Source organism: Mustela nivalis (assembly GCF_964662115.1).
Source record: "Mustela nivalis genome assembly, chromosome: 1".
NCBI lineage: Eukaryota > Metazoa > Chordata > Mammalia > Carnivora > Mustelidae > Mustela > Mustela nivalis.
Genome location: NC_139020.1, coordinates 1,745,093 through 1,768,933, shown reverse-complemented (window position 1 = coordinate 1,768,933; position 23,841 = coordinate 1,745,093). Strand labels below are relative to the sequence as shown.

Below are 23,841 nucleotides of genomic sequence, written 5' to 3'. Positions count from 1 at the left end.
CGGGGGTTGCCGCTCGGTGTAGCTGTTGGGGAGAACAGAGGGACGGGCCCCGGAAACCAGCGCAGGACCCAGCAAGTCCTCTCTGGGCCAGAGCGCGGAGGGAGGGGTGGGTCCCGGGGAGAGGCACCACGCGGACCCCATCGTCCACAGGCGCTCACGTGCAGAAGCGGCCCAGGGGACCCGTGGTCTGCCTGTGGGAGGCACGGTTACTCAACCTTGGACGCGTCCCAGCATTCACATGGTTGACCCTGGAGGCCGCACACTAAGGGAAGTCGGCCAGTCCTGCAGGACACGGACCTCACGGTCCCACTTCCGTGAGGGGCCCTGAGCCGCCACGTGCAGAGACAGAGCCTAGAACGGGGGTGAGGGGGCTGGGGCAGGAGCGGCCGTGCGGCTCCGCGGGGAGATGGGAAAGTCTGCACCCGGACGGTGGGGACGGCTGCACGAGTGTGAAGGCCGCACCTCGCCTCCCAGCTTGGACCACGCACATCTGAGCACCCGTCGGAGGCCCTCAGGGGCCCCAGCTCCCAACCCACCGCAGCTGGCAGCTCCAGCTGGGCACCAGAGCGGGCATCGAAGCCAGGCTGCAGCGTCTCCCGCAAGCCTCCATCTCCTAAAACCACGACCCCTGCCCGGGCTACAATGCCGCGGACAGAGTACAAGCCGCCACGGTCCCCGTCTTCGAGCTAATACCTCACCCAGGAATACACACTTGGCACATGCGGGTCACACGGCCTGTGGTGCTGAGGGGACACGGAGGCCCCATTGCTTCCCAGGCTGGGACGGGGCACCCGGACATATTCCATGGCCGGGGAGCTCTCTCCCATGTGGCCACTCTCAGGGAGGGGGAGGCGAAATGTGGAAGCCAAGAACCACAGTCAGGATGAAATCCTCACGGTGGGGCTGGAGACACGAGACAAGAGGCCGGGAAGGGGCATTGGCGTCACAGCCACGGCCCTGCTGGGACAGGAATGCCCACATCCCGGGTTCTGGGGGCATGCAGGGTCCAGCAGCCCTGATCTTCCAGGGCCAGGGTGTGCCTCCCACCCCGGGGCCCTGCCCTGCGGATTTTCTCAGTCCCCCATTCCTAGAAATGTTCCCGGATGGAGGAGACCAATGTCTGCTCAGACCCCTGCACCCGCACCCCCATGAGGGTCGGAAGAAAGGAAGCAGATGCGCTGGTGAGTGAGTTTATTGGGGTGTCTGAGCAGGCGCCGAGAGGTCAGCAGTTGAGGCCACGGGACCTGAGCCGAGAAAGTGGGAGGGAAGGGCGGGGGACCCGGAAGTGCTGGAGGCCCCTCCTGGGAGCAGGAGCCCTGGGGGGCAGCGGGGTCAGCGTTCTGGGGAGCTATTAGGTCAAGGTCAGGTCAGCAGAGTGGACGCATGGAAGACTCTGTCTTCGGTGTGGGCAGCCACCTAACACAGGTCAGGACCTGACTGAGGGGGTGGGGAGGACCACGGTCACTGGGTGGGTCCTGAGCCCAGCTGGCCCCGGGGAAGACGGGCCCCGTCAGCAGCAGGACTTCTGGGCAGAGGCGGGCACGCAGCAGGTGGGCCTGCACACAGGGCGGCAGAGCAGAGACATGCAGGAAGACGGTCGGCAGCAGGACGAGGAGCAGGGGCTGGGCTGGCAGCAGGAGGAGGGCCCGGAGCAGACCGGGGTGCAGCAGACGGGCTTGCAGGAGACAGGGGTGCAACAGACTGGCTTGCAGCAGACAGGGGTGCAGCAGACGGGCTTGCAGCAGACAGGGGTGCAACAGACAGGCTTGCAGCACACAGGGGTGCAGCAGACGGGCTTGCAGCACACAGGGGTGCAGCAGACGGGCTTGCAGCACACAGGGGTGCAGCAGACAGGTTTGCAGCAGACAGGGGTGCAACAGACAGGCTGGCAGCAGTCTTCCTGGCAGGGGGAGGAGCTGCAGCAGGAGGGCTGGCAGCTAGACTGCTGGCAGCATGAAGAGCCTGAGCAGGGAGAGGCCTCACAGCAGACAGGGGTGCAGCAGACTGGGGTGCAGCAGACAGGCTTGCAGCAGACAGGGGTGCAGCAGACGGGCTTGCAGCAGACAGACACACAGCAGTCTTCCTGGCAGGGGGAGGAGCTGCAGCAGGAGGGCTGGCAGGAGCTGGTGCAGGCTGGTTGGCAGGGGCTGGACCCGCAGCTCGCAGGGGTGCAGATGAGGGTCAGGCAGGAGGGGGCACAGCAGGAGGGGCCACAGCAGGAGGGGGCACAGCAGGAGGGGGCACAGCAGGGGGGCTCGCAGCAGCTCTCTGGGCAGTCCTCCACCTGCCAGGAGTCGGGGCAGGTGTTGCTGGAGCAGACGGACAGGGTGGATGCGGCCATGGTGGGGCGGTGGGGCTGGAGGAGGCTGCGAGTGTGAGTGTGAGTGTGAGTGTGTGTGAGTGTGTGTGTGAGGCGCTGGTTGTCTGTGGGCTTTTATACCCGCCGAGGTGTGTGTTGTCCAGCAAGAGGCACCGTGAGACTTCCCCTTCCTTGTGGCTGTTTTGGCTGAGCCCTGGGAGTGCTTATTACCGCCGGTTTATGTACACGAGAGCGTCTGCTTGTAAAATGCCTGTTGTGGTTGAGGACGGGGTTGGCCCCTGACTTTGTTTGGGTCTTTAAGCAAACAGCACGGGAACAACCGAGTGTCCTGCAGCCCCGGCCGGCCAGCCTGCCCACCGCGTCCTGCTCTCCGCTCCGGTTTGCGGGGGGAGTTGAGGGCTGGGTGTGGGCAAAGGCTGCGAATCCCAGTCCCGGGGAGCAGGCAGGACGCAAAGCCAGGACAGTGTGCGCGTCCGCTGCCGGCGCCCCCAACACGGAGAGCTGCGTGGCGGCGATCAGGGTTGAGCGGGAAGGCGGACACCATGTCTCAGCGCGGAATGACCGAGAAGGAACGTGGAGAGCTTCAGAGGAATGAGGACGCGCTCAGGATCCCGTGTTCCCCGCACGAGACTTCGGAAGGACGGATCAGGACCGGGAACGCTTCTCAGAGCAGAGGGGTGTGCGGACGTGGGGTTCTGACCAAACGTGGGAGGAGGCGGACAGAAATCGGTGCACGTGTCGGCACACGGGCGTGCTCGCTCCCCGACCTCAGCACCCTCGACGTCTCCGGAGAGGCTGGCATCGGCCCGCCGCTCAGCAAAGACGTGCGACCGGATCTCCAGCCTTGGAGGGGGAGGGGTGGGACCACGGCCTCTGTGCCGCCCGGTGAGAGGAAGGTACAGCCCTTCCCACGCTAGAGCTGTTCTGGAAAACTGCCGCCGAGCACCGCTGGTGGGAGCATCCCCAGACCAGCTGGTCCAGCAGAGTCAACGCCGGAACAAAGAGAAGGAAGATAGAGAAAATAATCGAGAGAAAAAGAAAATCAGCCCAAAGCAGATTGCAGGTCCTGCCATCTCAGGGAGAGGCGTTCCCCGCTTGACCCGACAGCCAAGCCGCGGCTCCCCGTCCTCCCTGCCTCCCGCAACGGACAACGCACTTGGTGGTGCTGGGTGGGACCCGGAGTCCCGGCGGTCGCCCACGCACCGCCCCTAAGCCATGCAGAAGGTCCCTCGTGCTCCCCACCCTAGCAACACCTCCCTTTGCCCCAAACCCTTGTGGCCACTGACTCTCGCTCACTGCCCTTGTGGCTTTTCCAGAATGTTCTATAAAGACAGTGTGCAGCCTCTGGGGTCTGGCATGTTTCATTTAGGAGAACCTGCTTGTGCTTCCAGGGCTGAGGGCCGGGCGGCCGTGCCCTCTCTTTCGTATGATCGGGGTCCTCTTAAGGCCCCCGCCATAGTTTGGCGCTTCTGCCGCTGGGTGGAGGACGTTTACGTCGCATTCTGTTTTGGAGGGTTAGGAGCGAAGAAAGCGGCCACAGCATCATGTACCAGTCTTTGTCTGGCAACGGATTTTTGTTTCTCCAGGGGAAACACGCAGGGGTGGCCTCGCTGGGTCATGGGCTCAGGGCACGTGCAACGTGATCAGAAACTGCCAAACGATTTTGCCAAGTGTCCATGCCGTGCTGCGCTCCCTCCAGCGGCGTACAGGGGCTCCTGTGGCCCTGTGTCCTTGCCAGCCCTCGAAGTTGCATTTTTTGGTTCCATATTGGCCATTCTAACAGGTGTGTGCGGTATCTTACTGCAATTTAATTTGTGTCCCCTGATGACTAATGCTGGGTAGAGACTCTTGAACGCGCTTTCTTGCCAAGCTTTCCGAAGTGCCGGAATGACGCTCCGTTTCCCCCCAGCGCTGCTGGAGCTCCTCTCTCCTCCACGCCCCGCCGGCTACCCCTGGCTGGGCTTTGCCGTCTTGGCCATCCTCAGAGGCACGTTAGGGTACTTCCATGAAGTTTACTTTGCACCTCCCTGACGACTAATGGTGTGAGGTGTCTTTTTTATGTGTGTATTTGCCATCCACTTGTCTTTTGGTGTTTCTTCAAATGTTCAGGCCCTTCCTTTTTTAAGGTTTTCTTGACAGTGAATTTTGAGAGCTCTTTATGCATGTTGGATATGAGCGCCATTGGACTTGAAGAAGGTGGGCATCAGGACACCAAGCCTCTCATGTCGAACATTCATGTGTACAGATGTGTACGCCCCCCAGAAACAGAACTGCCAACAGCCTCCTGTAGACCAGAAGTTCTAGGATAACACAGAGTCGATGGACACATACTTGTCTTCTTACCATAAAGTGAGATGGAGAAGAAAGTGCTCTCAAGAAAATCATCAGGAAGAGAAAACACGCATGCAGTAGGGTACGAATTTACTGAGGAAAGCCCCGTGGGAGTGCGGGCTCGCAGTCCAAGCCCGTGTGGCACGAGGGTGGCCTGCCCTTGGCTCGGATGCGACTTGTGAACATTTTCTCCTATTCAGGCTCTCAGCATGTTGCTGGGAGAGCAAAAGGGTTCAATACGGGTAGAGACCTCTTCATCGATTTTCGTCTTCTTCAGATAGTGCTCTCGGCTATAGCCCAACTCAAGGTCGCAACAATTCTTCTGCTGTTGGCTTCTAAAGGTCTAAAATGTTTACATTTTACATTTAGGGCTATGACCAGCTTTTATGAAGTTTTTACACTAAGTGTGAGGTATGGGTCAGGCTCCTTTTTGGTTTTTTGGATTTGGATGCTCAGTCGTTCCAAGCACACTTCTGTCTCTTGAACTTGCCTTTGCAAGTATCTGGTCAAAAATCAGTTGACTGTATTTGCGTGTGTCTGTGTGTCTATTCTGTTTCCGGATCTGCCTGCTTCTATTCCTTTGCCACCATCACATTGTCTTGAGTACTGTGGCTTTAGAGAAAATCTTGAGTCAGGTAGTGACGTCTTCCAACTTTGTTCTTCATTTTCAAGTGGTTTGGATATTTGAGCTCCTTTCCTATCCAAATAATTTTAGGATTCGCTTGTTCATACTGACAAAAACTGCTACTGGGACGTGGTTGGGGGTTGGCTTGAGTCTATAGACGAGTCTGGAGCTCACTGACAGAACAATATCCCCACCAGCGAACCTGGTTCAGCTCCCCATTGACTCACGTCTGGTTGCGTTTCTTTTGTCGGTATTTGTGTAGTTCTCATTATGTACCTATTCCCTGAGATTTATATCGAAGTTTCCATTGTTTATTGTGTTGCAAATCACGCCTTTAAACAAAATTTTTCAATTCTAATGATTTATTGCTATTATATTGAAATGCGATTAATTTAATTATTTTAGGCTTGCAGACTTCAACCTCGCTACACTCTCTTGTGTATTTAGGAGATTTCTGTAGATTCTTGGGGTTTTCTAGGTGGACACTGACATCCTCTGTGAATACAGACCATTGAATATCTTAATTTCCAATGTGTATGACTTGGATTTCTTCTTGCTGGTTGCACAGGCAGAACTTCAGTATGGTGTTGAGTAGGGGCAGTGAGAGAGGACATCTGTACCTTTTTCCTGATCTTTGGAGGGAAGCTCTCAGACTTTTACAATTAAGTATGGTGTGTGCTATAAATTTTTCACAGATGTCTTTTATCAGGTTAACAGGTTTTCCAATTATTCCTAGTTTACTATAACCTTTAAAAAAAAATTGAACAGGGGAGAACCCTCCCCAATTCATTCTATGAGGCTTACATTACCCTGATAACAAAGCCAGGCAGAAAACCACAGACAAACATCCCTTACAAACAATCATGGAAAAGTCCTCAACAAAACACTAGCAAACTGAATTCATCAGCACAGTGAAGAGATTTCACACTGCGACCATGAAGGACGCGTTTCTGGAATTCAAGGATGGTTCCACTTAGGAACATTGGTCAGTATGAAACCCGCCTCTACCAGCATAAAGAGAACAGTGGAGGCTCATCTCCCTCAATACCTTAAAGCATTTGACGACATTCAGCACGCTTCCATGGAGACCCACTCAACAGACTGTAAGGGCCTACTTGGCCAGAGCGAGCCATTTTGTTGTTCATGCAGTGAACTTAGATTGAACCTGCCCCTTCTCCCCAAGAGAAAAGCGCTTCGAAACAGAACTGGTGAAACATGACTGACCAGCCCCTGATAACGGAGCCCACATACAAGGACGTGTCCGGCCAGGCGGAAACGTCCAATCAGTAAAAGCGCACGTATGACCTCCCTACCCGCCAAGGATGAGCCAGGCCAGCTGGAAACGTCCAATCAAGGGAAAGCGCACGAATGATCCGCCAGGGAGTGTGAGCCTATCAGGCGCCGGACAAAGGCTCCGATTCCAGCCAAGGTCATAGACTGAATTAAATGACTATCATGGGGTGAATTGTAATTCAATCGGCCACCTGTGTATGGCCAGGCTCGACCACATGGCCTTTACTCTATAAAAGTTAATCTGTGAGGCTGGGAGGGGTCGCCTCTTTGCAAGAGATGGCCCTGGCCGGTCAGTTTGATTCCCGATGCTTGGCGCGAAATAAAGCTTTGCTGGACCTTCGCTTTGTATCAGTCTCGTCCTTTTATCCACAGACCCTTTCAAGCCTAGGAAAAGCAGAAACTACCACAGCACAATAAAATATTTGTGTGAAAACCCCTCAGCAAAGATCGTACTCAACGGGGAAGACTGAGAGCTTGTCCTCTAACATCAGGAATGGGGCAGGGATGCCCTTTTAGCCACTTCTATTCATCCCGGTATGGGAGGTTCCCAAGAGCAGTTGGAAAATGAAATAAATAGAAGCAGTGTAGATTGGAAAGGGAGAAGTGAAATCACACCTGTTCACAGATGTCATGACCTTATATATAGCGTGTTAGCACTAGCAAATGAATGCAGAAAAGTGGCAGGAGACAAAGTCAACACACAACAATCCATTGCATTTCTATACACAAACAATGGACAATCCCAAAAGGAAATTATAAAAATAATTCCATTTATGATTGCTTCAAAAAAGAATAAAATAAAAGGAACTGGCCAAGGAGGGGGATGTCCTGTACAACAAAATCTATGAAATGTTGGTGAAAGACAGCCAAGAAGACATAAATAAATGGAAAGACAGTCCACGTTCATGGGCGGGAAGGCTCAGTGTTGTTAAGATGTCCAGACTACCCAAAGCAATCTACAGACGTAATGCGATCATTATTGAAATCACAGTGACGGTGTCCATCCCAATGACGGGGATGGAACTAGAGGGTATCATGCTGAGCGAAGTAAGTCAGTCAGAGAAAGACAACTATATGATCTCTCTGATTTGAGGAATTTGAGAAATAAGACAGAGGATCACATGGGAAGGGAGGGAAAAATGGAAGAAGACGAAACCAGAGAGGGAGACAAACCCTAAGAGACTCTTCATCTCATGAAACAACTGAGGGTTGCTGGAGGGGTGGTGGGTGGGGGACGGGGTGGCTGGCGATGGACCCTGGGGACGGTCCGTGCTATGGTGAGAGCCGGGAACTGTGTCAGACTGATGACTCCCAGACCTGCACCCCTGAAGCAAATGGTACATTGTATATTAATTAAAAACAATCACAGCAACGTTTTCACAGAAACATAAAACCACTCACACTCATAGAATCTCAAGGGACCCTGAAGAGCCGAAACAATCCCCAAAACACAAAGCTGGAGGACTCACCCCTCCTGAGTTTGAAACCACAAAGCTACAGTAATCAAAGTAGGATGGTGTGGACGTGAACACGGGGTACGTATAGACCAATGGAATAGACCGGAGTCCGGGAATAAACCTTCACCTTATAGGTCAAGTCAGCTTTCACAAGGACACCAAGTCCATTCAACGGAGAAAGGACAGTCTTGTCTTGTCTTTTAAAGTTTTTTCTCTATTTATTTGGGAGAAAGAATGAGTGAGAGCGTGAGAGGGGAGAGGTCAGAGGGAGAAGCAGACCCCCCTCTGAGTGGGGAGCCCGATGTGGGACTCCGTCCTGGGACTCCATCCTGGGATTCCAGGATCCTGACCTGAGCCGCAGGCGGTTGCTTCACCCACTGAGTCCCGGAGGTGCCCCAGGACAGTCTTTTCCACAAATGGTGCTGGGAACACTGATGACCCACGTGCGAAAGAATGACGGTGGCCCCGGTGTCACGCGACACACAAAATGAACTCAAAATGGATCCAGAACATAAATGGAAGAGCTAACACTATAAAACTCTGGGAAGAAAACACAGATGAAAGCTTCGCAACATCGGATTCACGAGGATTTCCTGGATATGACACCAGCGGCACAGGCAACAACAAAACAAAACAAAACGAAACAAAAATTGGACTTCATGAAACTTCTAAATATTTTCCATCAAAAGACAATACCAATGGAGAATAAAAGGTAACGCAAAGACATGGAGAAAACATTTGAAAATCACGTTCTGGTCAGGGATTAATATCTAAAATGCATGAGAACTCCCAAAACTCGGTAACAAAAAGCCAAACAACCCAATTCAAAAATGAGCAAAGGACGTGAATGACACAGAAGATGCACAAATTCTGTGACCAACGAGCACAGGAACGATGCTCAACGTCACTCATGTTAGAGACACCAAATCCAATGCAACCACAAGCCCCTTACACCCATCACGCAGATGCATCGGATATATCGTACTTATGTAATTGGAAACATAATGTGGACATAGGATATACAATGTACGTACAAGGAGAAGACTTCTTTGTGTATGGATATTATATATAAGATTTCATTGGTTTATTTATTTGACAGACAGAGATCACAAGCAGGCAGAGCAGCAGGCAGAGAGAGGAGGAAGCAGGCTCCCCGCTGAGCAGAGAGCCCCATGCGGGACTCGATCCCAGGACCCCGAGATCATGACCTGAGCTGAAGGCAAGGCTTAACCCACTGAGCCACCCAGGCGCCCCTGGATCTTATATATAATAGATATATTGTAACAAGGAGAAGATACCGCATGTTGATGATAATGTGGCGAACTTGAAGCCCTCCTGTGTAGTGAGCGGGAAATGGTCCAGCCGCTGTGGAAATCTATAGGGTGGTTCTTCAAAAAATCAACAGGGGAGTTACCGTACGATCCAGTAAATATACAGGTATATGTTCCAAAGAACCAAAAGCAGGCATTTGAGGAGAGCGTTGTACGGCTGTGTTCACAGCAGCGCTACTGACAAGAGCAGAGCCCAGGGCCCACCGAGGGACATATGGATAAGCCAAACGCGGGCCATCCACGCAGCGGAATCGCAGCAGCCCTAAAATGGAAGCAGGTCTGACTTGAGCATCATTGAAGCGTGACGAGGACATTAGTCTCAGAAAGACAGCTACTCCGGGTTCCACTGACGGGAGGTATTTCAGAGTCAGAAGGCGGTAGGTTAGGCGCGAGGGCTGGGGGCAGGGGCTGGCGAGGCAGCGTTCGTGGGGACAGCGTTTCATCTTCCCGGGAATGAGAGGAGTCCTGGAGACGGGCGGCGGGGACGGCGGCACGACCGGAGGATGTACTAAGCGCTGCTGAACTCCGCGCTTGAAACTGGCTAGGACGGTAGACGAGGTTATGTGTATTTGGATTCAAGAAAAACAAATTGAAAAAAAAGAAGAAGAAGAAGGATGTGTGGGGAGGAGGAGGAGGAGGATGAGGGGGAGGAGGAGGAGGAGGATTAGGGGGAGGAGGAGGAGGAGGAGAGTGCGACCAGGCCAGGAAGAAACCGGGAGGAAATTCACGCGCCTGAGAGTGAGGGACAACAGCCAGTCTGAGAAGTCTGCATGCTCCGTGCACGGGGAAGGACCCCGCTAATGAGACAGGAGACCAGCAGGTGCCACAGCCGCAGGGGAGGGGCAGATGGAGCACGGGGCAGCTTCAGGGAGAGAGTCCCGCTGTGACAAGGTCTCTTCCCCAGCACTCTGACCCCAAGCACAACCCCTGGCTGCCGGGGCCTCTTCCCATCTCCCAGGGCCATCTGTGAAACTTGGGGTGCTCGGCGCTCCATTGGGTTTGCCCTTCTTCATGGGGGCTGGACACATTCTGCAGCTGGTGGGAGGGCAGGTAGGTTCTGGGACATGCCCCTTGCTCCTTCCCCTCCCCCACGCTTGTTCTGTGAACCTCAGGCCCAGGATCTGACAGCCTGACTTCATGGTCTTAGTGCTCTCAGTTGGTCTGGGGGGGAAGGTATCCAAGTCCGTGTTTCCCCATCTTGACTGGAGCAGTGCCTCCCCCACACCACCACCTTTCTGCTAAATAGGTACAGCCCACGGGAGGACCCAGGGGGGCCGCAGGCCTGTAGGGGCTGTGCTGCCTGCATCCCCAAGGCTGGCTGTTCTGGGGCCGGTTTGTCCGGCTGGGCCGAGGGTGGAAACGGGCCAGGGGCTGAGAACTCTCAGGCCACGACCCATGTGCAGGTGGCCAGCCTTGGGAAGCCCTGGGCATGCAGGGGCCAGGAGCCCTGACCTTCCTGGGCCAGGGTGTGCCTCCCACCCCGGGGCCCTGCCCTGCGGGATTTCTCAGTCCCCCATTCCTAGAAATGTTCCTGGATGGAGGAGACCAATGTCTGGTCAGACCCCTGCACCCACACCCCCATGAGGGTCGGAATAAAGGTAGCAGATGCGCTGGTGAGTGAGTTTATTGGCGTGTCTGAGCAGGCGCCAAGAGGTCAGCAGTTGAGGCCACGGGACCCGAGCGGAGAAAGTGGGAGGGAAGGGCGGGGGACCCGGAAGTGCTGGAGGCCCCTCCTGGGAGCAGGAGCCCTGGGGGGCAGCCGGGTCAGCGTTCTGGGGAGCTATTAGGTCAAGGTCAGGTCAGCAGAGTGGACGCATGGAAGACTCTGTCTTCGGTGTGGGCAGCCACCTAACACAGGTCAGGACCTGACTGAGGGGGTGGGGAGGACCACGGTCACTGGGTGGGTCCTGAGCCCAGCTGGCCCCGGGGAAGACGGGCCCGTCAGCAGCAGGACTTCTGGGCGGAGGCGGGCACGCAGCAGGCTGGCCTGCACACAGGGCGGCAGAGCAGAGACATGCAGGAAGACGGTCTGCAGCAGGACGAGGAGCATGGGCTGGGCTGGCAGCAGGAGGACGGCCCGGAGCAGACAGGGGTGCAGCAGACGGGCTTGCAGGAGACAGGGGTGCAACAGACAGGGGTGCAACAGACAGGCTTGCAGCATACAGGGGTGCAACAGACGGGCTTGCAGCACACAGGGGTGCAGCAGACGGGCTTGCAGCACACAGGGGTGCAGCAGACGGGCTTGCAGCACACAGGGGTGCAGCAGACGGGCTTGCAGCACACAGGGGTGCAGCAGACAGGTTTGCAGCAGACAGGGGTGCAACAGACAGGCTGGCAGCAGTCTTCCTGGCAGGGGGAGGAGCTGCAGCAGGAGGGCTGGCAGCTAGACTGCTGGCAGCATGAAGAGCCTGAGCAGGGAGAGGCCTCACAGCAGACAGGGGTGCAGCAGACGGGCTTGCAGCAGACAGGGGTGCAGCAGACAGGGGTGCAGCAGACGGGCTTGCAGCAGACAGACACACAGCAGTCTTCCTGGCAGGGGGAGGAGCTGCAGCACGAGGGCTGGCAGGAGCTGGTGCAGGCTGGTTGGCAGGGGCTGGACCCGCAGCTCGCAGGGGTGCAGATGAGGGTCAGGCAGGAGGGGCCACAGCAGGAGGGGGCACAGCAGGAGGGGGCACAGCAGGGGGGCTCGCAGCAGCTCTCTGGGCAGTCCTCCACCTGCCAGGAGTCGGGGCAGGCGTTGCTGGAGCAGACGGACAGGGTAGATGCGGCCATGGTGGGCAGTGGGGCTGGAGGATGCTGTGAGTGTGAGTGTGAGTGGGTGTGTGAGTGTGTGTGTGAGGCGCTGGTTGTCTGTGGGCTTTTATACCCGCCGAGGTGTGTGTTGTCCAGCAAGAGGCACCGTGAGACTTCCCCTTCCTCTTGGCTGTTTTGGCTGAGCCCTGGGAGTGCTTATTACCGCCGGTTTATGTACACGAGAGCGTCTGCTTGTAAAATGCCTGTTGTGGTTGAGGACGGGGTTGGCCCCTGACTTTGTTTGGGTCTTTAAGCAAACAGCACGGGAACAACCGAGTGTCCTGCAGCCCCGGCCGGCCAGCCTGCCCACCGCGTCCTGCTCTCCGCTCCGGTTTGCGGGGGGAGTTGAGGGCTGGGTGTGGGCAAAGGCTGCGAATCCCAGTCCCGGGGAGCAGGCAGGACGCAAAGCCAGGACAGTGTGCGCGTCCGCTGCCGGCGCCCCCAACACGGAGAGCTGCGTGGCGGCGATCAGGGTTGAGCGGGAAGGCGGACACCATGTCTCAGCGCGGAATGACCGAGAAGGAACGTGGAGAGCTTCAGAGGAATGAGGACGCGCTCAGGATCCCGTGTTCCCCACACGAGACTTCGAAGGACGGATCAGGACCGGGAACGCTTCTCAGAGCAGAGGGGTGTGCGGACGTGGGGTTCTGACCAAACGTGGGAGGAGGCGGACAGAAATCGGTGCACGTGTCGGCACACGGGCGTGCTCGCTCCCCGACCTCAGCACCCTCGACGTCTCCGGAGAGGCTGGCATCGGCCCGCCGCTCAGCAAAGACGTGCGACCGGATCTCCAGCCTTGGAGGGGGAGGGGTGGGACCACGGCCTCTGTGCCGCTGGGTGAGAGGAAGGTACAGCCCTTCCCACGCTAGAGCTGTTCTGGAAAACTGCCGCCGAGCACCGCTGGTGGGAGCATCCCCAGACCAGCTGGTCCAGCAGAGTCAACGCCGGAACAAAGAGAAGGAAGATAGAGAAAATAATCGAGAGAAAAAGAAAATCAGCCCAAAGCAGATTGCAGGTCCTGCCATCTCAGGGAGAGGCGTTCCCCGCTTGACCCGACAGCCAAGCCGCGGCTCCCAGTCCTCCCCGCCTCCCTCCACCGACAACGCACTTGGTGGCGCTGGGTGGGTCCCCGAGTCCCGGCGGTCGCCCATGCACCGCCCCTAAGCCATGCAGAAGGTCCCTCGTGCTCCCCACCCTAGCAACACCTCCCTTTGCCCCAAACCCTTGTGGCCACCGACTCTCGCTCACTGCCCTTGTGGCTTTTCCAGAATGTTCTATAAAGACAGTGTGCAGCCTCTGGGGTCTGGCATGTTTCATTTAGCAGAACCTGCTTGTGCTTCCAGGGCTGAGGGCCGGGCGGCCGTGCCCTCTCTTTCGTATGATCGGGGTCCTCTTAAGGCCCCCGCCATAGTTTGGCGCTTCTGCCGCTGGGTGGAGGACGTTTCCATCGCGTTCTGTTTTGGAGGGTTAGGAGCAAAGAATGCGGCCGCAGCATCATGTACCGGTCTTTGTCTGGCAACGGATTTTTGTTTCTCAAGGGGAAACACGCAGGGGTGGCCTCGCTGGGTCATGGGCTCAGGGCACGTGCAACGTGATCAGAAACTGCCAAACGATTTTGCCAAGTGTCCATGCTGTGCTGCGCTCCCTCCAGCGGCGTACAGGGGCTCCTGTGGCCCTGTGTCCTTGCCAGCCCTCGAAGTTGCATTTTTTGGTTCCATATTGGCCATTCTAACAGGTGTGTGCGGTATCTTACTGCAGTTTAATTTGTGTCCCCTGATGACTAATGCTGGGTTGAGACTCTTGAACGCGCTTTCTTGCCAAGCTTTCCGAAGTGCCGGAATGACGCTCCGTTTCCCCCCAGCGCTGCTGGAGCTCCTCTCTCCTCCACGCCCCGCCGGCTACCCCTGGCTGGGCTTTGCCGTCTTGGCCATCCTCAGCGGCACGTTAGGGTACCTCCGTGGGGTTTACTTTGTACCTCCCTGACGACTAATGGAGTGAGGTGTCTTTTTTATGTGTGTATTTGCCATCCACTTGTCTTTTGGTGTTTCTTCAAATGTTCAGGCCCTTCCTTTTTTAAGGTTTTCTTGACAGTGAATTTTGAGAGCTCTTTATGCATGTTGGATATGAGCGCCATTGGACTTGAAGAAGGTGGGCGTCAGGGCACCAAGCCCCTCACGTCGAACATTCGTGTGTACAGATGTGTACGCCCCCCAGAAACAGAACTGCCAACAGCCTCCTGTCGACCAGAAGTTCTAGGATAACACAGAGCTGATGGACACATACTTGTCTTCTTACCATAAAGTGAGCTGGAGAAGAAAAGGCTCTCAAGAAAATCATCAGGAAGAGAAAACACGCACGCAGTAGGGTACGGATTTACTGGGGAAAGCTCTGTGGGAGTGCGGGCTCGCAGTCCAAGCCCGTGTGGCACGTGGGTGGGCTGCGCTTTGCTCGGATGCGACTTGCGAACTTTTTCTGCTATTCAGGCTCTTGGCATGTTGCTGGGAGAGCAAAAGGGTTCAATACGGGTAGAGACCTCTTCATCGATTTTCGTCTTCTTCAGATCGTGCTCTCGGCTATAGCCCAACTCAAGGTCGCAACAATTCTTCTGCTGTTGGCTTCTAAAGGTCTAAAATGATTACATTTTACATTTAGGGCTATGATCAGTTTTTATGAAGTTTTTACACTAAGTTTGAGGTATGGGTCAAGGCTCCTTTTTGGTTTTTTGGGTTGGACGCCCAGTCGTTGAACGACTCGGAGACTCATGTAGCGGCGAACATTTTTTATTAATCGCTTTTTTCTTCCTCCCTCTAACCCCCGGCGCATGGGTTTTTATGCAGGCAGTGTTAACCAATCAGAATGCAGTGCTCATGCACCTCCTGCATGAGTGGACCTAAATGAACAGCCAATCATATTCAGTTCCTTACAGCTCTTATAGTAGGCCTCCTGTATTGGCTCCCGACATCTCCCCCTTTTTTATTTATTTATAATGGCTGAGATCGTGCCTGTCTTATGTTGCCAATCCTCAGCGCACATACTTACCCATCATCGGGTACTCTCCCTGGTCGTAGAGCCCCTGTCTTAGGTTGCTATGGTGTGGGATCAGTCTTACCCGTCTTTGACTACCGATCTAGCATACTTAGCCGTATCTGGGGGGAGGTACCAGCCTCAAGAGCCATCATGGCTTGCACCATGAGGTGTTGTTGTCGTTGATTGCGACGGACACGGCCACACACCCAACGTAACATTAGTACGTTAGCTGTGATTAAGAGAACAGCCATGGCACCAAGTCCGGCCCACTATTTGAGGAACGAAACAGATTGCTGTAACATTTTTTTCCACTCACTAACAGGTGCAATAGTTACTTTGGTAGAATTTATGGATATAATTTGAGCTCGTAATTGCCTAGTTAAATTTTGAAATTGACAGTTCCAGGTACCATTAAGCATATTTCCTAACTGTCTAGAGAGGTTAGCTGCTAAGGATAAGTTGTTATGAGCTATAGGGGTGATACAAAGTCCAGCCATATTATGTATGCATCCTATCGACACAATTGACTCTAGGATATCAAGTTGTTCCTGTACAAGATCAACCCTTTGATTTAAAATAAGGATCCCAGCATGCAAATGTCCGTTAATTTGTTCTTGCGTAGCCAGTGCTTCAGCGACCATTCCTGTGACGTTGTTGAGCGCAGCTGCTGTCTGTACCGAGGTTGTCAACGCTACTGCGGCAGCAGTAGCAGCGGTGGCGGATGCTGCGATAGCTGCAATAATGGCTGCTGTTATACCAAAGTCTCGTTTATGTCGAAGCAGCACCGGCAGATTGTCGGGGTTCACCTGTACTGGCATAGGGATATATGTCGGAATCTTGGCTATTACTGCCGAATCTCCCACCGTGGCGTTCCAACATTCTGATAGCAGACAATTCTGGGACTCACGAGAGAGACTAGATGACTTGTTAATAGTAGAAGCATTGAAAACTATGAAGAGAAAGGGAGCTCTAACACAGACGGGCGTTGGTGAGTAACTTATGTGCTTAGCTGAGGTGCAATTGCAAGTAATATTTGTTTCAAATCGAGAGCCTACGTGATGGTTGTACGTACAGTTACGCCATGTAGACCCATTAATAAAGTGAAGGCTTTCCAAGCCTGTACATGCCTGTGCAGCGTTGCAGAGCAGCCACCTATCTAGAAGGTGAGCTGACTGACGTGCCTTGCGCCGGGTCTTGGTAGGTATAATTATAGCCAAAAAAGGTGGAGTTAGAGTAAGTGGGGATTTTAGGACTGAATGAGAATCCTGTTCCCACCCAAAGTCCTGAGAGGCTACTGTGGCAGCCACTCGTGCGGTGCAGCTCGCACAATAGCAGGCCTTGGTGCAGCAAGGTTTATACGGAGGAGGCCCCTCGTAAGGTGGCGCTGTTGGGGCTGGGCGCGTGGGCACAGGATCTAAGTTATCTACCACTTCCGTCTTTGTTTGTAACTGCGCCATAGCTCCTTCTTTCACTTTTAATTTCAGCTGCGCCATAACTTCCCCCTGCATTTTGAGCTGCACCATAGCCTTCTTTAGCTTTTCTTCCTTTTTTGCAAGCTCCTTTTGCATCTTGCTCACCTTTTGACTTTTGGGCGATTTCGCTCCTCTGCTCCTTTCATCATCGCTCGAGCTAGATCCCTCACTGTCTGAGTGTCCGTTTGAGCTTTCACTCTCAGAGCTAGTGTCCTTCAAGGAGCCTTTACAAAATTCCTCTTTCACTTGTTCTAAGATCTCCCCTCCCAGTTGCACGGCCTGGCGTATGGGCTCTCTAGGGGATTGCAAACAAACTTTCACTAAAGACCAAACGGCCAGGGTTCCTGGCGTAGTGCGCGGTCGCGTCTAAGGTCTTCTCCTAAATGCTCCCACTGAGGGATGTTTAATATCCCTTCCTCCAAAAACCAGGGAGCCGTTTGTCCCACTTCTCTCAAAAACAAACGAGCTGTTTTATTTTTTAAAGGAGTACCAATTGCTTTAAGGATATCAGAACGCGGCCCAGCATTTTATATGTGGCCATCTCGTTTCCCATACTGGAAAGCTTTACTCTCGTCCTTATCCTAGGAACTTTGCAGCCATCTCATTTCCCATCCCGGAAAGCTTTACTACGCTAGTCCTCGACTTGAGGAACTTTTCCTGTCACTAGACAGAAATAGGTGCACTCTTTACCTGATCGTCGCCGACTCCGTGTGTCTCTCACGATTAGTTTCCCGGGTTTCGGCACCACTTGTTGCTCTCCGCCTGAAAGAACGACTCGGAGACTCACATAGCGGCGAACCTTTTTTATTAATCGCTTTTTTCTTCCTCCTCCTCTAACCCCGGGCGCATGGGTTTTTATGCAGGCAGTGTAAACCAATCAGAATGCAGTGCCCATGCACCTCCCGCGTGAGTGGACCTAAATGAACAGGCAATCATATTCAGTCTCTTACAGCTCTTATAGTAGGCCTCCTGTACTGGCTCCCCACAACGTTAGGTTACCTCCGTGGGGTTTACTTTGCACCTCCCTGACGACTAATGGTGTGAGGTGTCTTTTTTATGTGTGTATTTGCCATCCACTTGTCTTTTGGTGTTTCTTCAAATGTTCAGGCCCTTCCTTTTTTAAGGTTTTCTTGACAGTGAATTTTGAGAGCTCTTTATGCATGTTGGATATGAGCACCATTGGACTTGAAGAAGGTGGGCGTCAGGGCACCAAGCCCCTCACGTCGAACATTCGTGTGTACAGATGTGTACGCCCCCCAGAAACAGAACTGCCAACAGCCTCCTGTCGACCAGAAGTTCTAGGATAACACAGAGCTGATGGACACATACTTGTCTTCTTACCATAAAGTGAGCTGGAGAAGAAAATGCTCTCAAGAAAATCATCAGGAAGAGAAAACACGTGTGCAGTAGGGTACGGATTTACTGGGGCAAGCCCCGTGGGAGTGCGGGCTCACAGTCCAAGCCCGTGTGGTGCGAGGGTGGCCTGCCCTTGGTTTGGATGCGACTTGTGAACATTTTCTGCTATTCAGGCTCTCGGCATGTTGCTGGGAGAGCAAAAGGGTTCAATACGGGTAGAGACCTCTTCATCGATTTTCGCCTTCTTCAGATCGTGCTCTCGGCTATAGCCCAACTCAAGGTCACAACAATTCTTCTGCTGTTGGCTTCTAAAAGTCTAAAATGTTTACATTTTACATTTAGGGCTATGATCAGTTTTTATGAAGTTTTTACAATAAGTGTGAGGTATGGGTCAAGGCTCCTTTTTGGTTTTTTGGATTTGGACGCCCAGTCGTTCCAAGCACACTTCTGTCTCTTGAACTTGTCTTTGCAAGTATCTGGTCAAAAATCAGTTGACTGTATTTGCGTGCATCTGTGTGTCTATTCTGTTTCCGGATCTGCCTGCTTCTATTCCTTTGCCACCATCACATTGTCTTGAGTACTGTGGCTTTATAGAAAATCTTGAAGTCAGGTAGTGACGTCTTCCAACTTTGTTCTTCATTTTCAAGTGGTTTGGATATTTGAGCTCCTTTCCTATCTAAATATTTTAGGATTTGCTTCTCCATACTGACAAAAACTGCTACTGGGACGTGGTTGGGGATTGGCTTGAGTCTATAGACGAGTCTGGAGCTCACTGACAGACAATATGCCCACCTGCAAACCTGGTTTAGCTCTCCATTGACTCACGTCTGGTTATGTTTCTTTCGTCGGTATTTGTGTAGTTCTCATTATGTACCTATTCCCTGAGATTTATATCGAAGATTCCATTGTTTATTCTGTTGCAAATCACTCCTTTAAACAAAATTTTTCAATTCTAATGATTTATTGCTATTATATTGAAATGTGATTAATTTAATTATTTTAGGCTTGCACACTTCGACCTCGCTAAACTCTCTTGTGTACCTAGGAGATTTCTGTAGATTCTTGGGGTTTTCTAGGTGGACACTGACATCCTCTGTGAATACAGACCATTGAATATCTTAATTTCCAATGTGTATGACTTGGATTTCTTCTTGCTGGTTGCACAGGCAGAACTTCAGTATGGTGTTGAGTAGGGGCAGTGAGAGAGGACATCTGTACCTTTTTCCTGATCTTTGGAGGGAAGCTCTCAGACTTTTACAATTAAGTATGGTGTGTGCTATAAATTTTTCACAGATGTCTTTTATCAGGTTAACAGGATTTCCAATTATTCCTAGTTTACTATAACCTTTAAAAAAAAATTGAACAGGGGAGAACCCTCCCCAATTCATTCTATGAGGCTTACATTACCCTGATAACAAAGCCAGGCAGAAAACCACAGACAAACATCCCTTACAAACAAACATGCAAAAGTCGTCAACAAAACACTAGCAAACTGAATTCATCAGCACAGTGAAGAGATTTCACACTGCGACCATGAAGGACGCGTTTCTGGAATTCAAGGATGGTTCCACTTAGGAACATTGGTCAGTATGAAACCCGCCTCTACCAGCATAAAGAGAACAGTGGAGGCTCATCTCCCTCAATACCTTAAAGCATTTGACGACATTCAGCACGCTTCCATGGAGACCCACTCAACAGACTGTAAGGGCCTACTTGGCCAGAGCGAGCCATTTTGTTGTTCATGCAGTAAACTTAGATTGAACCTGCCCCTTCTCCCCAAGAGAAAAGCGCTTAGAAACAGAACTGGTGAAACATGACTGACCAGCCCCTGATAACGGAGCCCACATACAAGGACGTGTCCGGCCAGGTGGAAACGTCCAATCAGTAAAAGCGCACGTTTGACCTCCCTACCCGCCAAGGATGAGCCAGGCCAGCTGGAAACGTCCAATCAAGGGAAAGCGCACGAATGACCCGCCAAGGAGTGTGAGCCTATCAGGCGCCGGACAAAGGCGCCGATTCCAGCCAAGGTCATAGACTGAATTAAATGACTATCATGGGGTGAATTGTAATTCAATCGGCCACCCGTGTATGGCCAGGCTCGACCACATGGCCTTTACTCTATAAAAGTTAGTTTGTGAGGCTGGGAGGGGTCGCCTCTCTCTAAGAGATGGCCCTGGCCAGTCAGTTTGATTCCCGATGCTTGGCGCGAAATAAAGCTTTGCTGGACCTTCGCTTTGTATCAGTCTCGTCCTTTTATCCACAGACCCTTTCAAGACTAGGAAAAGCAGGAACTACCAAAGCACAATAAAATATTTGTGTGAAAACCCCTCAGCAAAGATCGTACTCAATGGGGAAGACTGGGAGCTTGTCCTCTAAGATCAGGAATGGGGCAGGGATGCCCCTTTTAGCCACTTCTATTCATCCCGGTACTGGAGGTTCCCAAGAGCAGTTGGACAATGAAATAAATAGAAGCAGTGTAGATTGGAAAGGGAGAAGTGAAATCACACCTGTTCACAGATGTCATGACCTTATATATAGCGTGTTAGCACTAGCAAATGAATGCAGAAAAGTGGCAGGAGACAAAGTCAACACACAAAAATCCATTGCATTTCTATACACAAACAATGGACAATCCCAAAAGGAAATTATAAAAATAATTCCATTTATGATTGCTTCAAAAAAGAATAAAATAAAAGGAACTGGCCAAGTAGGGGGATGTCCTGTACAACGAAATCTATGAAACGTTTGTGAAAGACGGCCAAGAAGACATAAATAAATGGAAAGACAGTCCACGTTCACGGGCAGGAAGGCTCAGTGTTGTTAAGATGTCCAGACTACCCAAAGCAATCTACAGACGTAATGCGATCATTATTGAAATCACAGTGACGGTGTCCATCCCAATGACGGGGATGGAACTAGAGGGTATCATGCTGAGCGAAGTAAGTCAGTCAGAGAAAGACAACTATATGATCTCTCTGATTTGAGGAATTTGAGAAATAAGACAGAGGATCACATGGGAAGGGAGGGAAAAATGGAAGAAGACGAAACCAGAGAGGGAGACAAACCCTAAGAGACTCTTCATCTCATGAAACAACTGAGGGTTGCTGGAGGGGTGGTGGGTGGGGGACGGGGTGGCTGGCGATGGACCCTGGGGAGAGTCCATGCTATGGTGAGAGCCGGGAACTGTGTCAGACTGATGTTCACAGACCTGCACCCCTGAAGCAAATGGTACATTGTATATTTATTAAAAACAATCTCAGCTACGTTTTCACAGAAACATAAAACCACTCACACTCACCTAATCTCAAGGGACCCTGAAGAGCCGAAACAATCCCCAAAACATAAAGCTGGAGGATTCACCCCTCCTGAGTTTGAAGCCACAAGCTACAGTAATCAAAGTAGGATGGTGTGGACGTGAACACGGGGTACGTATAGACCAATGGAATAGACCGGAGTCCGGGAATAAACCTTCACCTTATAGGTCAAGTCAGCTTTCACAAGGACACCAAGTCCATTCAACGGAGAAAGGACAGTCTTGTCTTGTCTTTTAAAGTTTTTTCTCTATTTATTTGGGAGAAAGAATGAGTGAGAGCGTGAGAGGGGAGAGGTCAGAGGGAGAAGCAGACCCCCCTCTGAGTGGGGAGCCCGATGTGGGACTCCGTCCTGGGACTCCATCCTGGGATTCCAGGATCCTGACCTGAGCCACAGGCGGTTGCTTCACCCACTGAGTCCCCGAGGTGCCCCAGGACAGTCTTTTCCACAAATGGTGCTGGGAACACTGATGACCCACGTGCGAAAGAATGACGGTGGCCCCGGTGTCACGCGACACACAAAATGAACTCAAAATGGATGCAGAACATAAATGGAAGAGCTAAAACTATAAAACTCTGGGAAGAAAACACAGATGAAAGCTTCGCCATATCGGATTTCACGAGGATTTCCTGGATATGACACCAGCGGCACAGGCAACAACAAAACAAAACAAAACAAAACAAAAATTGGACTTCATGAAACTTCTAAATATTTTCCATCAAAAGACAATACCAATGGAGAATAAAAGGTAACTCAAAGACATGGAGAAAACAATTGAAAATCACGTTCTGATCAGGGATTAATATCTAAAATGCATGAGAACTCCCAAAACTCGGTAACAAAAAGCCAAACAACCCAATTCAAAAATGAGCAAAGGACGTGAATGACACAGAAGATGCACAAATTCTGTGACCAACGAGCACAGGAACGATGCTCAACGTCACTCATGTTAGAGACACCAAATCCAATGCAACGACAAGCCCCTTACACCCATCACGCAGACGCATCGGATATATCGTACTTATGTAATTGGAAACATAATGTGGACATAGGATATACAATGTACGTACAAGGAGAAGACTTCTTTGTGTATGGATACTATATATAAGATTTCATTGGTTTATTTATTTGACAGACAGAGATCACAAGCAGGCAGAGCAGCAGGCAGAGAGAGGAGGAAGCAGGCTCCCCGCTGAGCAGAGAGCCCCATGCGGGGTTCGATCCCAGGACCCCGAGATCATGACCTGAGCGGAAGGCAAGGCTTAACCCACTGAGCCACCCAGGCGCCCCTGGATCTTATATATAATAGATATATTGTAACAAGGAGAAGATACCGCCTGTTGATGATAATGTGGCGAACTTGAAGCCCTCCAGTGTAGTGAGCGGGAAATGGTCCAGCCCCTGTGGAAATCTATAGGGTGGTTCTTCAAAAAATCAACAGGGGAGTCACCGTACGATCCAGTAAATATACAGGTATATGTTCCAAAGAACCGAAAGCAGGCATTTGAGGAGAGCGTTGTACGGCTGTGTTCACAGCAGCGCTACTGACAAGAGCAGAGCCCAGGGCCCACCGAGGGACAGATAGATAAGCCAAATGCGGGCCATCCACGCAGCGGAATCGCAGCAGCCCTAAAAGGGAAGCAGGTCTGACTTCAGCATCATTGAAGCGTGACGAGGACATTAGTCTCAGAAAGACATCTACTCCGGGTTCCACTGACGGGAGGTATTTCAGAGTCAGAAGGCGGTAGGGCAGGCACGAGGGCTGGGGGCAGGGGCTGGCGAGACAGCGTTCGTGGGGACAGCGTTTCATCTTCCCTCCCGGGAATGAGAGGAGTCCTGGAGACGGGCGGTGGGGACGGCCGCACGACCGGAGGATGTACTAAGCGCCGCAGAACTCCGCGCTTGAAACTGGCTAGGACGGTAGACGAGGTTATGTGTATTTGGATTCAAGAAAAACAAATTGAAAAAAAAGAAGAAGAAGAAGGAGGGGCGGGAAGGAGGGGGAGGAGGAGGAGTAGGGGGAGTAGGGGGAGGAGGAGGAGGTGGAGGAGGAAGAGGAGGAGGAGGAGAGTGCGACCAGGCCAGGAAGAAACCGGGAGGAAATTCACGTGCCTGAGTTGAGGGACAATAGCCAGTCTGAGAAGTCTGCATGCTCCGTGCACGGGGAAGGACCCCGCTAAGGAGACAGGAGACCAGCACCTGCCACGGACGCAGGGGATGGGCAGATGGAGCACGGGGCAGCTTCAGGGAGAGAGACCCGCTGTGACAAGGTCTCTTCCCCAGCACTCTGACCCCAAGCCCAACCCCTGGCTGCCTGGGCCTCTTCCCAACTCCCAAGGCCATCTGTGAAACTTGGGGTGCTCGGCACTCCACTGGGTTTGCCCTTCTTCATGGGGGCTGGACACATTCTGCAGCTGGTGGGAGGGCAGGTAGGTGCTGGGACATGCCCCTTGCTCCTTCCCCTCCCCCACGCTTGTTCTGTGAACCTCAGGCCCAGGATCTGACAGCCTGACTTCATGGTCTT

The 23,841-nt window shown here is 52.5% G+C and overlaps 4 protein-coding genes across 5 annotated transcripts in view; all 4 read right to left on the bottom strand.

The window, feature by feature from the left end:
• Positions 1-23,841, bottom strand: part of TSPEAR (thrombospondin type laminin G domain and EAR repeats) — a 205,494-nt gene that overhangs the window by 21,687 nt on the left and 159,966 nt on the right. The gene's annotated exons all lie outside the window — the stretch shown is intronic.
• Positions 1-23,841, bottom strand: part of CFAP410 (cilia and flagella associated protein 410) — a 293,294-nt gene that overhangs the window by 113,825 nt on the left and 155,628 nt on the right. The gene's annotated exons all lie outside the window — the stretch shown is intronic.
• LOC309859960 (uncharacterized protein) lies at positions 1,511-2,341 on the bottom strand (the record flags this gene model as incomplete). Its single annotated transcript, XM_082721281.1, has 2 exons — positions 1,511-1,962; positions 2,074-2,341. 2 exons carry the CDS (start codon positions 2,339-2,341, stop codon positions 1,511-1,513), a joined length of 720 nt encoding a protein of 239 aa, XP_082577407.1.
• Positions 11,299-12,129, bottom strand: LOC309859911 (uncharacterized protein; the record flags this gene model as incomplete). The annotated part of the gene is made up of 2 exons (XM_082721153.1): positions 11,299-11,765; positions 11,877-12,129. The coding sequence occupies 2 exons, from the start codon at positions 12,127-12,129 to the stop codon at positions 11,299-11,301; spliced, it is 720 nt and encodes a 239-aa protein (XP_082577279.1).